We start from the raw sequence: 18004 nt of genomic DNA, 5'->3' as shown, positions 1-18004 counted from the left end.
CCCATTTACATTGTGTAATATAGTGACGGTCCAAACTAGCCCCACAGATAGATTATCCAAAGTCAAACCAACTTTGCCACAGTCACACACCGTCTGGCTGAAGCTGATTGGCGAAAGAAGTTGGCTAGCTCGCTAGCTAGCCTAGGCTACTTCAGACACAAGACTGGTTAGACTGTTTCAAGTTATCTAGAAGGGTGAGTGACTGTAACTGTGTACAGTTTTGCAGAGTGAATGTGCAAACGCCTCCCACCTGCAAACACACATAAAGACACCCACATCAAAGCACGCCTTCAAGACCCAAATCTCATTCTCAGTTTCATTTGCTAATGGAACGATTGAAACCGAGGCTAAATCAATACGTTCAGCCCCTTTAATAAGAACATGATTTCATTTCTGGACCTGTCATGTTCACTACTATGTTGCTGTTGACCTGTAAGATCAATAATAAAATGCATGGCACTAGTTGAAAGATAATGATGTCAAACGTCAGGTGATGCCTCATCGTTATTGCGAGAAATAAGCATGGTTGAATGAGTAAACCAAATGGCCCTTAAAACAGGGCAAACCAGAAGATTGTTATAAAGCCCACAGGGCCTTGCTGACCTGAAGTWGTGGTGCCATAATTTGTGCTGCTGTGTTTTGGCTCTGAGGGTCCTGCAGGATCTGGCACTCCCCTGGGCATTTAGCACAGCCATTAGCTCATACTGTGTCACTGTTCGGTCACCGGCCCCAGCTCTCCTCCCATTGTCTCAAACAGAWATCACTAACTGTCAATGTTAACTCTATATTCCATAGTATGACTGGTAATAGTCGTAGTGTGCAAAATATATTCCATTAATACTGMATATTAAATCAGAAAGCATATTGTAAATGTAAAATCATTAAAAAAACTATTCCAATGGTACACAATCTTTATTAAGCATTAGAAAAAGATACAATCCTCTGTACACTGTCTCTGGATAGTTGTTTTATGGGAGGGCCATACTACAGGAAACTGTGGTAATGTTTCACATTCTCCCGTACACCCCTTTTTTGGGTCGCACCCAGCCTGTCATGCCAATGTTATGTTCATTAATTAAAGAAGGATTATTCATTAAGCTTTACCACCACAGTAATCACCTCATGATCATTTCAAAATCAGTTTTATATGGATGCACATCCGTAGCTGGTCATTTTACATTACGAGGTCATGCCCAAACAATATCCGTTATTTTCCCACTACTCCCTAAGTTCTTTGACAGAAGGTCCTTCTTTGAAAATGCATTGAACCAGTTAGATAAGCTAGTAATATTACCCACCTATTTATTGGTGTGACCTCATGAATATGGATACAGGCTGGGGAGGTACAWGCTGGACTTCACACATTGTAATCCAACATGGAGAATAATGACAAAGTTACAAATATAAGGGACTTAGTCACCGATGGCATTCAAAACAAAAACAACTGCTTAAATGTTTTCCCAAAATTCTTTACATCAWTTTAGAAATACACTCTCTTAATATCTCTTGCATATACATACAGTTATATATATATATATATTTGATATTCAATTTGTAAAATTAGGTGTAAACCACAAACATAATACAAGAGAGGTACAAACATTCAGATATGAAATGCATGAGAGAAACTGCACTTTTTAGAGCATACAATGGCCTTCTATTTACACATTTCTTAATTAGGCAGGAGATAACATAGYAAATATGTTTAATACTCTCGAGATAAGTATCCCATATAAACAAGTGTTTGTTTTTTTGTACCGGTAGTTCCATTCGCAGTGAAGGCTAAATAAATAAATAAAAAACACTTTCATAATTGTGAAGCTGGCAAGGAATTAAAGCTTTACCGTTGCCTGTGGGTGTTTCTCCTTATAACATAACAACAAGATACATTAATTGTTTGGAGCCAAACACTGGTTGTTAATTTATGCCATGGCCTTGTACTGCCATCAACAGTTTGTCACTTTTGAAGATCACTTCAAAACAGATACATCAATATTTTGGTCCGTGGGAGGTGAATGGAAATGCATACTGTACTTTCAGGGGTAACAACTTATTCCAAGTCACCAGCAGTATTTTGCAGTACTTGGACGTACGTGCAACTAGCCTTGAGGTTAGACAGTCTGTGACAACAAAGAGTCCATATCGTCTTTGCTCTCCATGTTATGACCACATATCACATTATGATAATGATTCACTGATGTGAGGGAGTGCCTCCATTTCCGCAAGGAGTTAATAACTCTCTCAGTAATAAGGAAGAGGGAGAGGAGGAAATGGATAGTTGAATTAGACATCTCATGCTTGTTTCATTTTATACTGTTGTATAAAGGAAGATTTCCAAGCTCCTTTTTAATGTGTCTTTTGCCGTACACCCAGACATGATGTAACACTGCCCTCAGTGTCTCTGGTTAGGTGGTGGTATCTTGGAGAGGGATGACTCAGGTGTTGGCCTTAGTCTACTGACATTCAGCTGGGCTTTTTGAAGATTGTTACCACATTTCAGTGGATACGAATTAGTCCATGTTGGTCTTCGCGTTAAGGTCTCAGATTCTTCATTTGCCCCATTCTCACATTGGCCATCATATTCATACTGTATCATTTGGACATAGCTATGATGTTACTATCTTCTGTGGCCAAGACATCTCAGAGGAGCATTGAGTGTGACATAATTTCATAAGCATGACTGAGGAGGAGGCTCCCTGTGGAGGCTCCCTCCTCCCCTCCTACTCTACCACTCAGCCCTCCAGATGTCTCAGTAATATTACCCCTCACCAGCCCTACTACTGTATGTGTGCTCCAGTTCATCTTGTTCCAATATTCTTATACTGGCACATGAGGAGGTTCTTGAAGGTCTTCTTGAAGGTGGCATTGCAGAGGGCGTAGCAGGCTGGGTTGATGGTGCTGTTGACGTAGCACAGCCAGTAGCCGATGGCCCACACAGTGTCCGGGACACAGGAGTGGCAGAAGGTGCTGATGAGCACCATGACATTGTACGGGGTCCATGTGAGGATGAAGGCAAGCAGGATGGCGAAGATGGTTTTGGTCACCTTCTTTTCCCTGGCTGCCATCTGGCGCTTCCTCTTCACCTGGCTGCGGGCAATACTGGCAAACTTGCGCGCCACCTTCCGGGGACGGTTGACTGGGATAGAGCGGCCCTCGCTCCCCTGGATGGGTGGCTGAATCTCGATGGCGGTAATGCACTCGTCACCAGCTTGCTTYGTTACAATCTTGATCTTGGACCATTTAGAGGCAGGGTTGAGTTTGACGGTTGCCGCTGCAGGTGCAGGTGCAGGTTCAGGTGCAGGTTCAGGTGCAGGAGCAGGAGCAGGAGCTGGTGCAGGAGCAACGCCAAAACCCCCCCCGACAGTGGCTTCACTGTTGGCCCTCTCCTTGGCGTTTTTTGGGGCAATGCTGGCTGTGCTGGAGTCATTGGAACTCTCTTTCTCTTCTCGATTGACACTAGCGTCAGCCTTGGTGGAAACAACAGACTCATCAATCTTGCCATTCTTCACAGCTTCACCAGTGTTGCAGGACTCCAGACTGGGCTTGGGGGACTGGTTGTTGTTATTCTGTCTGTTAAGGATGTGGCTCTTGAGTGGGTTAGGTATCTTGAGGCCCTTCTTCTTTTTCTCAGCCTCAGGCTTCTGCTTGGACACCCGGCTGCGGCTGGCCAGAGAGATGTGGATGTAGAGCACCATCATGATGACCACAGGCAGGTAGAAGGCAGCGATGGCTGTGCCGAAAGTGACGGCAGGGTTGGAGAGAAATTGGATGTAGCACTCTCCTGGTGGAACCGTGCGCTCTCCAACAATAAACTGCCAAAACAGGATAGCAGGGGCCCAAAGAATGAAGGAGAGAATCCAGGCACCTGCAATCATCAGCCCAGCCATTTTGGTGGTCCTTCTGGCTGGATAACTCAGGGGCTTGGTGACACAGAAGTAGCGGTCAAAGCTAATAATAAGAAGGTTCATGACAGAAGCATTGCTCACCACGTAATCCAGGGCCAGCCACAAGTCACACGCTACAGGTCCCAGGGGCCAATAGCCCACGATGATGTAGACAGTGTAGAGGTTCATGGAGAACGCACCAATGATAAGGTCTGCACACGCCAGGCTAAACAGGAAGTAGTTGTTGACAGTCTGGAGGTGCCGATTGACTTTAATGGAGAGCATCACCAGGATGTTGCCTGTGACAGTGACAAAACTAAGGGAGCCTGTAACCAGGGCGATGAAGACCATCTCCACGGCTTTATAGGGGCTTCCCACCACCTCCTCCCCCGCCACACAGGTCTCATTGGTGCCAGATTCATTACAGCTGAGGTTGGCTGAGAAGACATCACTGGAAATGTTGCTCAAGGAGCCTGAAAAGGAAGCACAATGATAACAATATGTTATTTCTGGATGCTTAGCACAAACCTCCCAACATATCCACTGRTATGTAACATATTGCCCTCGGCTAAATGTTCTTCGCCAAGACATTTCATTCTTGAAACGTGATACACAGTATGAAAGTCTGAAGACATTATAAAGCGCATAATACTATATGTTTTTACTTCCAAGTGAAGAATAGCCTGGTTGGGTTTTCATCCTTGGTTATGTGTTCTGGTTTTATGGGCATGTGCATGTGCATATGCAAATGAGTATTTGCATTCCAAATGAGATATTGTAGAAAATGTTTAAGCCGTTGACGACTTGAGCTAGTGAATATGCATGCCTGAGTTATTTTACAGATCCTTCAGTTTACCTAGCTCCTATGAAAAAATGAGTCGACAAAAGGTTTATGACATGAACATCGGCCTGGACAGCATTCCTGGTGAATGGCCTTGGGTGAGGAGGGTTGGGTTCGTATTGCATTGCTCCTCAGTGATATATTCTCCAGCATGCTCTGCGCAGCTCTCTGTTCATTCAATAAGACATCACAGAGAACTAAATTAAGCACAGCACTAAACATCAACGTCTCTTTCTGGTCATTTAGATTGACCCAAAGGTTAATTATTAAACCTCTCTAAAACAGTTGAGATTCTATGTACTTAAAGGTATTTCCCCCTTGCATACTAATGAAAAAKAACGGATGGAAATACACAAGCCAAGCCTGCGTAACATTGATGTGTAAGAAAATGTGACTCTGAGCTCAAATTATGCATAATTAGCCTACCATTAGCATTGAATTGTAATCCATTTAATTTCTATCACAGATAACTATCTGTGTCAGCAATGGATCCCCCACATTAAATATTGAGGGACTGTGAATATAAAAGGCATTTCCCTAAGTTTTGTCATCATCGACACAGCACCCCGATACTCAGCGGAAATGCTCAGTTCCCAGCCAACTGTAAAGCTTTGTAATGCAAAACAGAAAAGTTACAGGGGTAAGTCCTGACACAAGACACTTTCGCTGTACAATACTAGCTTGAGGAGGACATACTGTTGAAAGTATAGCTGAGTCGGTCTCTGCTCTGTCCAGGGCTAGGCTCTACTAAAGCACTATAGTTAAGTATATTCTGTTTGTGGTGTTGTAGTTTGGAAACCCAACTGTATAAAACATGATCAAATAATTCAAAAAACAACAACGGTAGAAATGCAAGGCAGGGCATAGAACGACAAACAAACCCCATTCAATAAGGAGATCAAATTATACAAAACACTAGCTAACAACTTGCCATAATCCATATTACAACTATGTGTTACTGKAACGTGTGAATGTCAGTGTGTCTATAGTAGAGCTTGATGGTGTGATTGTATGATTCCATTGAAAGGCTGCCCTCTAATGGCAAAGCAGCGTTTTGCTAGGGGATACAGGAGATCTTATCAATAATGATCAAAGATATGGCCCCTGTCTTTCAGTCAGAATATAGGATGTGACATGCTGCTTTTAATGCTCTCTGTCTTCTGTTGTTYTATACTGCTCTGACCTCKAGAAGGTGGAACAGAGAATGAGAGGATTCGGTCCATAACTGAGAGGAAGGAATCAAATGAAACCACCTATGGTCATATCGTAGGTTTGTTCTTTTTCACTGTTCAGCCAACTTTGAAGTTAAAAATAACGCAGAGGAGATCAAACCAGTCTAAAATCCATATTACGCACTTGTGGGGTGGTGACTGAATAACCCATTCTTTTTGATTCCAGCCAGACAGAGATGCCGGCTGCTAACTTTAAAATTGCTCTTAGTTTCAGTATCTTGCAGTGTRCGGGCGTGGTGAACTACATGTACTGTAGTTCAACTAGTAATTTAACTACAATATGCAGTAGCTTGGTGGAAGTAGCTTGGTAGTGTTCCAGTAGTTAATTACTTTTTTGCCATGTAGCGGTGTCGCTAACTACTGGAACTACACACTWCGTTTTTGCTAAATTAAAAGAAAATAGGGTTGAAGAAGYCAAGAATTTCCTTTATTTTTCGGCATTAGACCTGCGTAGTTCTCACTTGAAACATAGTTTTGTGTTTACATWACACATTCTGTTAACATCTGACTGCAGAGTGATCTGTTCTTGCAATTTGTATTTTKGATATGATGAWTTTTCACGAAGTSGTTTGGATGTAATGAARTACTTTTTCCAAAGTAACTTTAGTCAAGTAAACTATATTTTTCTGAAGGGTAGCTTTTGTATAGCTTAACTTTTTCTAGTGTGAAGTAATTGGTAGCTTTGAAAACTACATTCAGTGGCCAGTTTATTAGGTACACCACCACATTCACGAAAATGGTCCGCTCCTACAGACAGTGAGTCACGTGGCCGTGGCTTGCTATATAAAGCCGGCAGACAGGCATCGAGGCATTCAGTTACTGATCGATTAAATGTCATAATGGGCAAAACAAGTGACTTAAGCGACTTTGAGCGTGGTATAATCGTCGGTGCCAGGTGAGCCGGTTCCAGTATATCAGAAACGGCCYGCCTCCTGGGCTTTTTGCGCACAACAGTGTCTAGTGTTTACAGAGAACGTTGCAACAATCAAAAAACATCCAGTCAGCGGCAGTCCTGTGGGCAAAAACAACTCGTTGATGAGGGAGGTCCAAGGAGATGCAAGCTAACAGGCGGGCCACAAACAGGCAAATAACGGCACAGTACAACAGTGGTGTGCAGAATAGCATCTCGGAACGCACAACTCGTCGGTCCTTGTCACCGATGGGCTATTGCAGCAGATGACCACACCGGGTTCCACTCCTATCAGCTAAAAACAAGAAGAAGCGACTCCAGTGGGTACGTGATCATCAACACTGGAAAATTGAGGAGTGGAAAAACATTGCCTTCCCCGACGAATCCCGGTTCCTGTTGAGTCATGCTGATGAGTCGGGATTTGGTGTAAGCAGCATGAGTCCATGTCCCCATCCTGCCTAGTGTCAGTAGTACAGGCTGGTGGTGTAATGGTGTGTGGAAGGTTTTCCTGGCACACGTTAGGTCCCTTAATACCAATAGAGCAACGTTAGAACGCCACACCTTGTAGAATCCATGCCCTGAAGAATTCAGGCTGTTCTGGAGGCAAAGGGTGGTACGACCCGGAACTAGATGGGTGTACCTAATAAACTATTTTAGAGTGGCTTCCCCAACACTGGTATCTTGGCTGAACGCATTTGTGTGAGGTTTGTGTTTTCACCTGCCTTCAAGCTCTGGAAATGTGAACCTTTTGACAACATGGTCCCAAAAGTCTGTCCGTGAGGGATTCCTCAAATAAAAGAATGTGTTTAGTTAACTGATCTGAATGATGTAAAAATGTACCTCTGTTAAGTGGGGAGCTAAAAGACTCTACATCCCTCAAAGCCACCCAGCTTAAGGAGAACAGTGACTTGGCTTTTTTTCAGATGTGAATAACTGAGCCCACYTTGAGCCCACTGATCGAGGTTCTACTGTTCGGGTGTAAAACGGTGTACGCGTGTAAGAATTTCAGCGGAGTATCCATAATTAAACAGACAACTTTTATGTATTTCAGTCCCTGCCAAGGAATTATGCAATTAGAAAGAAATAGTTAAATATACAGTAGATAGGTGATTTTCTTACAGTGTAAAATCTCAGAATTACTGTTCCTGGCTCGAGCAATGTCTTTCCATTTTGGCATGACTGTGATATCCTTATGTCTAGCAAGTGAAAAGCAGATGCACTCCACTTGAAAGCCCTTAATGCCAAAATTGCTAAAACACAGCCGCCACGGGCCAGATACTGTGATTAGGCGTTTTGGTCTTTGATGCTGCAGGTAAAATACTATATTTTATCAAATACAGGTACATATACATGACAGGTCATTTATCTCAGTGATTTTATATCAGTTTCTAATAAGTTTGATCCAGTTCCTGTTTGACCAATATCAAGAAGATGTCTACTTTAAAGACAACGGCTCACTATATATAGTTGAAGTCGGAAGTTTACATATACATTAGCCAAATACATTTAAACTTAAACTTTTTCACAATTCCTGACWTTTTATCCTAGTAAAAATTCCCTGTCTTAAGTCAGTTAGGATCACCACTTTATTTTAAGAATGGGAAATGGGAAATTTCTCCTACCAAATTTTACAGTCGGCACTATGCATTTGGACAGGTAGCGTTCTCCGCCAAACCGAGATTCGTCCGTTGGACTGCCAGATAGCGAAGCGTGATTCATAACTCCAGGGAACGTGTTTCCACTGCTCCAGAGTCCAATGGCGGCAAGCTTTACACCACTCCAGCCGACGCTTGACATTGCGCATGGTGATCTTAGGCTTGTGTGCGGCTGCTCGGCCATGGAAACCCATTTCATAAAGCTCCCAACGTACAGTTATTGTGCTGATGTTGCTTCCAGACGCAGTTTGGAACTCGGTAGTGAGTGTTACTTTTTACATGCTACGCGCTTCAGCGCACCACTGTCCCATTCTCTGAGTTTGTGTGGCCTACCACTGTGCGGCTAAGCCGTTGTTGCTCCTAGACATTTCCACTTCGCAATAACAGCACTTAACAGTTGACCGGGGCACCTCTAGCAGGGCAGAGATTTGACAAACTGACTAGTTGGAAAGGTGGCATCCTATGATGGTGCCACGATGAATGTCACTGAGCTCTTCAGTACGGGCCATTCTACTGCCAATGTTTTTCTATGGAGATTGCATGTCCTTGTGCTAGATTTTATACACCTGTCAGCAACGAGTGTGGCTGAAATTGCCGAATCCACTCATTTGAACGTGTGTCCACATACTTTTCTCAATGTAATACTTTTTGGGTAAGTATTTCCCAAGAGAAAGCTARAGGCCTATACCGTAGTTTTCCAGACTGGTACGGTTCCAGAGCCATGGATAGTTATTTCTCTACATAACTTGCCAAAGCTGAACAGCAGGATGCCACAAACAGCAGATGCTGCTGACAAATACTTTCATTCATTAATCAAGAGTTCAAACAAGAACTATAGTCACTATTTAGCAAAATAGGATTACTCCAACTTCAGAGACACTTTCATTTTTATGAAGGATTTGAGAGTAGAATATTAATCCTTGTATGCAGTATCATCTCTTAAACTAATAAACAGAACGTTGAACACAGAGACTAAACTAAGGCCTAAATAAAGACTAAACTTAGGGATTAGGGCAATCACATGCAGAAAATCAACAACGAAAATATAATTTACTAATACGCAGAATACACAGAATATGCCCTGGACTGTTATGCATTTCAAGTATAGGTTAATCAAGCTATTCTTGGGTAAGCCTACTTAAGAATCAGTTGTAGCAAGAACACGTTGTTATTGTCTACATCTACAGCAATTAAGGTAATGCTAGCAAACAGTATGTGCAGGAATCATGCTTTCTTGCGTTGGTCTTCTGAACTATTGGGACTGCACAACAGGGACAGCCTCTCAATCTTTGTAAGGCAAAACCGGCCCGTGGGTGGTTTGAATTAAAGAATTAAACAAGATATCTATTTTGGGTCAAAAACGACCTCAATCGACATTTAAATGACTAAAACCAAATCAAAACCGTGTAGAAATGATAATGGACCTACATTTATAATCTCTTCACTCTGTCCAGCTTACTAACAGTCATCGAAACAAAAACTAGAGAGTCAAGGAGCGTCGGAAATCCCAAAAGTGATGGATAGGGGAATATTTCTTGCAAATTTTGATGGAGATTGATTATAATACATTTTAAGCGCGGATGCAGCCAGTGGGGCAAATGAGTTTGACACCCCTGCTGTAAGGGTATATTTTGATGGGAACAGACTCTGAGCTCTAAACAGTAGGGAGGGTCTAATAATAATGCTAAATATAGGATGCATGGCTCAGTGAACATCCCCTCTGCATGCTGTAGGGATCCTCTTATGTGCTGTAAGCTGTTTGATATGGTACATGCTCTACCTTTGATTCCCTTTATTCCCTTTATTCTCATTATCCAGGCTTTCATGCTGTGCCATGTAACTACCTGCAGAGAAACATCCCTGCCACGGGCACAACTGTGCTGGGCCGTCAGGAATGTACTGGTCTTGTTAAAGAGAATGTCAAACATAGTTACTGTATTCGTTACCAAATAYACGTATATTTAAGAATTATGCGAAACTTCTGATGGTGTGGTTAAAGGATCATTTAGTGAAAGAGAGAGAAAGAGAAAGAGAGAGCGAGACAGAGACAGATAGGGGGAAAGAGGAAGGTAAWGTCTGTATGTCATGTCCATATGTCATGTTGACACACATCATTCAAATGCAAATGTACTGTAAAGACATGTACTGTATATGTGATTATTAACTCTCTTATCTAACTCATTTATATGACAAGGTGCCTGTTTCCAGTCACTTGAAGAAACTTTCAAATTCTTGACATGTTCTGGATTGATTGACCTTCATGTCTTAAAGTAATGATGGACTGTTGCTTATTTGAGCTGTTCTTGCCATAATATGGACTTGGTCTTTTACCAAATAGGACTATCTTCTGTCTACCACTTCTGTATACCTTGTCACAACACAACTGATTGGCTCAATCTCATTAAGAACGAAAGCAATTCCACAAATTAACTTTTAATAAGGCACACCTATTAATTGAAATGCATTCCAGGTGACTACCTCATGAAGCTGGTTGAGAGAATGCCAAGAGTGTGCAAAGCTGTCATCAAGGCAAACGGTGGCTACGAAAACATCTTTTGATTTGTTTAGCACTTTTTTGGTTACTACATGATTCCATACAGTACGTGTTATTTCATAGTTTTGATTTCTTCACTATTATTCTACAATGTAGAAAATAGTGCAAATAAAGACAAACCCTTGAATGAGTAYGTGTGTCCAAACTTTTGACTAGTACTGTACATGTTTTAGTTCTGTTATGGTCTTGACTGGCTGTTCTCCCTCCGACTTTAGTGTGGATTTTGTCTTTGTCACAGCCACTATGCCAACTTGCAACAACGATGCGTTAATTAAATCTGATCTTAGTTAGAATGTCAGTAGCTACTGTGGCTTTGATGAGAGAGGATGCTATAAATAGAGGACGTGGCTACAAACAGGTGTTGCGCAACGCTGATAGGCAACTGCTGACATTACAATAAGAACCATGCTTTCTTCAATTAAACCGTACGTAATTAAAGCTGCTGCTGGAGCACAGCAGCATTATGAATAATGAGGCTCTCCTATGATATAGCAATGGACATAAACGTTGTGCTACTGTAGCTCTGAAATAAAGATCAAATATATAAGAGAGGGAGAGGAASAGAGGGAGAGAGAGATGATCACATACCATAGAATAGTGTAGTTATTGCTAACCATTGTCTTGAAATAATCGGTATCATGGAGGGAACTAGTGCTGAGCCATTAGTGCTTTTTGAGGTTGGTTCAGTTTTGGTTCGTTATTACAAAATAATCACAGTTTTTGATTTTTTTCAACATTAAATGCATTATGAAATAATGACATTACAATTATTTTAGAGCTTTTTAATGAAAATTCCAAAGCCAATAATAGTTAACATTCAATTGCCAAAATATTCTATTGTCTCTGTCAGTTCCGCATTGGCTAGACATCAATAGAAAATGACATAATACAAGATTATTTTTCATTCCTTTAAAGTCATAATCTCATCTCTGCTCAGGCAGTAGCAGCCAGCCAGCCAGACAACCATCTAACGGTATCTCTGTGCTCCCCATACTGTACAGTCTTTGAGTCKTCCTATTTAGCTAGGCTAGCTGGCTAGCTGTCTGGTTAGTAGCTGTTTAAGTATGCTGCAGAGCTGTCTTACAAAATCACTTGACTAGTTATTCAAAGAATGTTTCAACTTAAACTAGGTACACAGGCAGGAGACTACAGTAGCTGCTGGTAATGTACCATAACGTTGGATACCYAKCGCAGATAAACCTCACAGAAGAAGAAGACACAGGKMGGAGGCGGGGGTGACACCACTAGCTAGCTAGGACACCGGCAGACAGTGTCCTTCGCCCTTGCCTGCCGAACACTGCTTTCCCGCAGTTCTGTTAACTTTACGGCGAAGGCAGGCACTTGGCAGGCGGGGGCGAAGGACACTATGTAGTAGCTAGCTAACTAGGACTCCGGTACACAGGTGAGAGGTGGGGTGTCTTTCGTCCCGGTAGACAGTGTCCTTCGCTCCCACCTGCCGATCACTGCATTCACGCAGTTCTGTTAACGTTAGGGTGAGGTTGTCTGTGTCTCTTTATTTATTAAATCCCTTCCTCACAGCGTTGTGTGGCGGATGAATCAGAATTAGTTGGGTAACATAGATAATTAAGATGTTTTATTTGCAWAATATGCTTATGTGAGATACTTGTCATTAGAATGTATCCTTTTGGACTTTAGTGTTGGCAGTTGCACTTTTCCCTAAGCTGGGGCTCAGTCACTTGGGGCCCAGAGAGGGGAGAGMTCAGGCTTGTCTTTCACATGTCCCTGGTGCTATGCAGAATATCAGAAACGGAAGAGAACAGAATGGAACATTGTCTTCATATGTGAATGTGRCTTTACCTATTTTTAAACCATGTGAAGGGATGGTGTGATTAATGGGGAAACCAATTACTTGTCTCCACAATGTCTGTGCGCCAGTCACTCCCTCCTTTTCCCATTGGGGGGAGGTGTATGGCAGTGTCTGGAAACATTGTATGTCCTCTCTGATCTTACACTTATCCTGGGACAGTGTATGACCTAYAGGCTCACTCCCCTCAGTGAGCTTGTCCAGGAGTGGGGTCAAGAGGGGGTRTACTTGAGATGGGAGTATCTAGAGTTGATAATTGATATATGTCATTGGATGAGTTGGTGTTTTTGTACTATGAAGTACCAGGAACGAGATTAGAACCTCGTCTGAGGGACCAAACTGAACGATAATTTATAGRGAATGTTATCTGGCTAAGGGATACTCCTTTCTCAAGAAAAAGTCTTTCWTTGTGAACAGTTCCTAAGATCTGTGGTTCGTCATGTAAGTTGAGAGGGGTGTATCTTGGCTATAAAAGATCTTTGTATTTTTCTGTAGTCACTTTTCAATGGTTCATTAGAGATAGCGCATCATTGAAAGTCAAAAAGGCTATTGCAAAGCTTATTATTATTAAAGATGGAGTTTAAGTATAACTCTGACTGGTGTGTAGTTTGTAACTCTCCTCATTTGGTAAAGCAGAAATATGCCACCYCAGTTGATAGAGGGGTGCATTGGTGGCTGGTATATCTGTTACATCTGCTATCCAACGCATCAACAGATTACACATACATTTTAAGATGAAACATRGCATATATTATTATACTACAATGATYGCATAGCTTAAACGAAAAACTCAGATAATAATTTTATTTCCCTTTTGACCCACATTTTAATTGCATAGACAATCATMACCCACATGCAGGAACCAATGGAATGCACAGGGGCGGGGGTTACAATTCATTGGAGGCTACACCCACTTGGCACAAACTGGTTGAATCAYCGTTGTTTCAATGTAATTTGTCAACGTATTGTGACATGGAAGATACATTGGATTTGAAAAAAGTAATCAACAAACTGTTGTTTTGAGGGTGAAATTTCAACCACAGGATTATATCATCATGGTAACCACATTTCGGCATTGACAAACCTTACATAAAGAGGTTTGTTGAATTTCTACCTTTAAAACAATGTCAGATCTTCAATGTTATTTCCACTATCAACATTTTTATACAGTAATTAGCCTAAAGTTAAAGCTATTTTAGAAACAAATGTAAAATTCAAACTTAAAATGACTAACACKTCCATGTCCACATTTACATTTTGAGATTTCTGTAACAATAAATGTCTTCTTATGTAATTATATTTTAAAAAGTGTGCATGTTCAAGATTGCATGCATAGGTCCTCGCAGGTCTGTGGCAATCTTCACAATTGCTGTAATACATGTACATGTAACATGTAAGTCATTTAGCAGACGCTCTTATCCAGAGCGACTTACAAATTGGAAKGTTCATACATATTCATCCTGGTCCCCCCGTGGGGAATGAACCCACAACCCTGGCGTTGCAAGCGCCATGCTCTACCAACTGAGCCACACGGGACCACAATCTGTGCAGATTCTTGAACGGCATTGATCACTTGCACCATGGACTTTTAATGCAATCTCAACTGAAATCCAAGTCATTTGGTTCTGCTATTATATGAAGCACAGAGATAGCACATTAAATCAACAAAATATCTAACATTGTATTCCCATTTCAACTTTGTTGTGCTTTTAAATGGTTGAAAGCATAGTGATAAACATTTGAAATTCAACTAACTTTTGGCTATATTTTTGAGCTGGTGAATATAGGTTGTAATCTCATTAATCAAGGTCTCAACCAAATATTACCCAACTGTCCATGTTGAAATGATGCMGTGTGCCCAGTGGGCAGTCTCATGAAATCTAAACCCTAGGAAAGATGATCCATCTCTCCCTGAGTCAGAGCTGACTAAATTCCTGGAGCTCATGAATCTGAAGAGGGCATGAAATGTGTCCCCTAGGCATCGCTCTACACCTTGGCCTCCGTGTTAACTCATCCAGCCCAGTCTGTGCCCGTTTGTGCCAGTGTGAAACATCTGTGCCCAGCGTTGGCACACAGCAGTCCTAAAACTAGGTTATGAAGCAGGCAGACAGGGAGGGGAGTATTGGGGTTAATATGGGGTTTGGGTGTAGCATATGACCCCATTAAAGGAGGAAATGTATACACTACATTATCTCTCTGACTGTAGTGTATACCTATGGAGTTTATTTTGTGCTGAGCTAATTTCACCCTAGTAAACATCCTAAATAGGTTCCACACATGTCCTAAATGATTGAAATTCTGTAGGTGACTTTACTTTGACTCTTTCCCAGAGAACAGGCAGTCAATTCAAGAACTATACTAAAATTGCAAACCAATAATCGGGGGGAAAAAAGGGAATTTATTTTCAATGACTTCTCAGTAAACTGAAAAGTAGAAGCTATTTCTGAATTTTTGATTCAAATCACTTCCTGAATTGACTGCCTTCAATTCGAATTGAGCCKAACCCTGGTAGAAAAGGCGTAACCCTGACCAGGGGGTGGGGCAAGGGTGTYGATCACAGATCTCTCAGCCTCTCACGCTCAATTAGCAAAATGGCTCCCTAATTGATGTATCTGGGTTGAAGGACACTGGCTTGCCTGACCCCATCCACAATCTGTCCCATGCAGTTAATATCAGACCAGCTGAAAGTGTCCACCACGCCAAATTCAGGAAAGCACAACAGCCATGGACCAAAATAGGTACAGGATTAGAACCCAGCACACCATTAAAACCCAACCACACTCCACTCCTAGATTGTCACTAGATTGAGTCATAAAGAGGACTACTGCGGTCCCAGCTGTGAGACATTTGATGAGCTCTGGGTGTCTGACTCTGTGCGCTGCTGCCACTGATGATTGTAGAGGGGACACAAATCCTGACAGTCAGGATGCTCATTTCCGAGGGGCTGCAGGGAGAGCTTTGCATCTCAATGAGGTTCAGGCATTTCCCTGCACCAAAAGCTGCCTTCAGCAAGTTTAAAACAGTTTAAAGCAGGTCTCTCAGGGATGCCCGGCAGCTGGGACAAAGAAGTGGAGGGGGGTAAGATGAATTGTGAAATGGCTTTGTGTCAGTTGCAGGTGCAGTGAGTATAGGGGACTGGGTATCTGCACTGTGATGCAAATGTCAATTGTATAATGTTTACATCAACTTTATCTTAGACTACGGATGAATGTAAATTGCATCTGTTAGATGTAAATTAACATCAGCACAGTTTTTGCATTGGGAGCTTRGGTTGAACTGTGGTTCCATATACGATCAGCTATGATTTAGAAACCTCAGCACCCCCAAAATGACAAAAGAAAAATGCATTCATTCAACAGCGGCAATGAGTCGGACATTTTAATAGAAGCAGAGAGAGAGACCAAAATGGAGAAGCAAGTGTCACGCATTAATAATGTTTACATGAACTTCCTCAGAACCAGAAGCATACACCTCTCATAATTGGCCTGAACTCCAGTGGTCAAATATACACCCAATTAACTCATCAAATTATCTGAAGAGCGCTGTGAAATAATAGTTTGGTGCCATCTTCACGCGCCCGTTTCCATAATGGGCACGTTCCATTCTTTCATTAGAACAACACTTTTAGCAATTGTGTCTGAGATTTCAAACTTCATCTTCTACGACTACTTAAACTGTTAGTTAGACAAACAACACGAATGTAAGATGAAGATCACCAGTTAGTACACATTTGAATATATTTTTTTTTAGATAAGAATATATAGGCTACAGTTTATTTACTTCAAGTCGMACCATCTTTTAAAATTGTTTAGCCTAATATAGCCTACTAAAACATCACGTCGATAGGACCACAYCATATTGAAAAACATGTTTTTATTTATTTTTATTTGTGCACATGGCAAGGGTTTTTCTATAATAGCCTAACTCAAAGACTGCCTACTCAGATATCACAGCCGAACCATACAAATTGCGCACCTAGTTGCGCGATCTTTTCTCAGTCACTTTGATGTGCRATCAAATGGTGGAAATCATAAGGTGTGACACGGTGGTATTTCTGAGAACAATTAATGTAGTTGATTCCGTTATTGTTAATACATCTGCAAATAGTCTATCTTTTTGGGATTCTAAAATAATGTTCATGATAACTCGGGGACAGGTTATTTGAACAGCRTTCATTTGCAAAAGTGGACTTTTCAGAATGCACACATTGTTTAAAACCTACAGACTTATATTGTTTGCAGGGGAGTTCGATTTCCTCCACTTTCTGTCTAATAGCCCATCTTTCCCATTTGTTGTATTTCAAATGCGAAAAGTGCATTATAAATATGATAACTTACTGTTTAAGTTCCAGGGCGCAAGCCCACCAGCTCCAGTGCTGTTAGTGGGATTCATGTTGCATGTTTAGATGGTACTCAACCAGGCAAAAATCCCTCTCTCAATCTTACTGTAACAAGTTTTTCCTGAAGGATAGAGATGACGATGTCCTAATTCTGTGCGATATCATAATAATTGGRACATATTGGATAACATCATGCATTTTCATGTCAGAATGTCTTTCGGCAGGTACCAAAGAGAGCCTTGATAAGGAGAGTACAATTCCAAGTGACTGGTGAKCGAAACGCCCCGAGCTGAGGTGTGGAAGTCTCTCTCGAAAGAGGCAGTTCGGACTCCGGCAGATGTGCCCTCATCTGTGAGAGACTGATTTTTTCCCCCTCAAGTTTGCATGCTCACAGACAACGAGAGAACGGACTGTTAATGATGTCATGCAAGTCTAACCAATCACCTGAAGGCCTAGTGTTATTCCTTTTCGCTCAATCTTCGCTTTGCCGAACTGAAAACGGMTGTAGAGGGCTCCAGTTAAAATGTAATTTTCCTGAGAACAGATCTAACTAAATTGTGTATTATGATCTAAAATGGTTGCTTATATTTGGTCATTTCTTCGAAGTGGCGTAAAAAAAAAGMTGTGAATTAGTGGTCCAGTGCTGTGTTAGATGTTTGTTGCAATCAGTGGTAACTGTCTGATTTATTTGCTCTTTAGCCTAGTCTAGGTATTTCAGTGCTTTTGACAATGTAGCCTTGTAAGAAAAAGCTAATTCAATCTCT

At 41.6% G+C, this 18004-nt stretch overlaps 2 protein-coding genes across 2 annotated transcripts in view; both read right to left on the bottom strand.

Annotated features, from left to right (window-relative positions):
* The window catches only part of LOC111974722 (activating molecule in BECN1-regulated autophagy protein 1A), a 294670-nt gene that overhangs the window by 129656 nt on the left and 147010 nt on the right, over positions 1 to 18004 (bottom strand). The window lies entirely within an intron of this gene.
* On the bottom strand, positions 2562 to 17376 carry LOC111974520 (muscarinic acetylcholine receptor M4-like). Its single transcript, XM_024002266.2, has 2 exons — positions 17239 to 17376; positions 2562 to 4357 (listed from the first exon to the last, which is right to left on the bottom strand). The coding sequence occupies exons 1-2, from the start codon at positions 17291 to 17293 to the stop codon at positions 2799 to 2801; spliced, it is 1614 nt and encodes a 537-aa protein (XP_023858034.1). The 5' UTR covers positions 17294 to 17376; the 3' UTR covers positions 2562 to 2798.

The sequence above is a fragment of the Salvelinus sp. IW2-2015 genome, linkage group LG15 (genome assembly GCF_002910315.2).
Source record: "Salvelinus sp. IW2-2015 linkage group LG15, ASM291031v2, whole genome shotgun sequence".
Lineage (NCBI taxonomy): Eukaryota > Metazoa > Chordata > Actinopteri > Salmoniformes > Salmonidae > Salvelinus > Salvelinus sp. IW2-2015.
The sequence above is the reverse complement of the archived record's forward strand: the minus strand, read 5'-3'. Positions and strand labels throughout refer to the sequence as shown.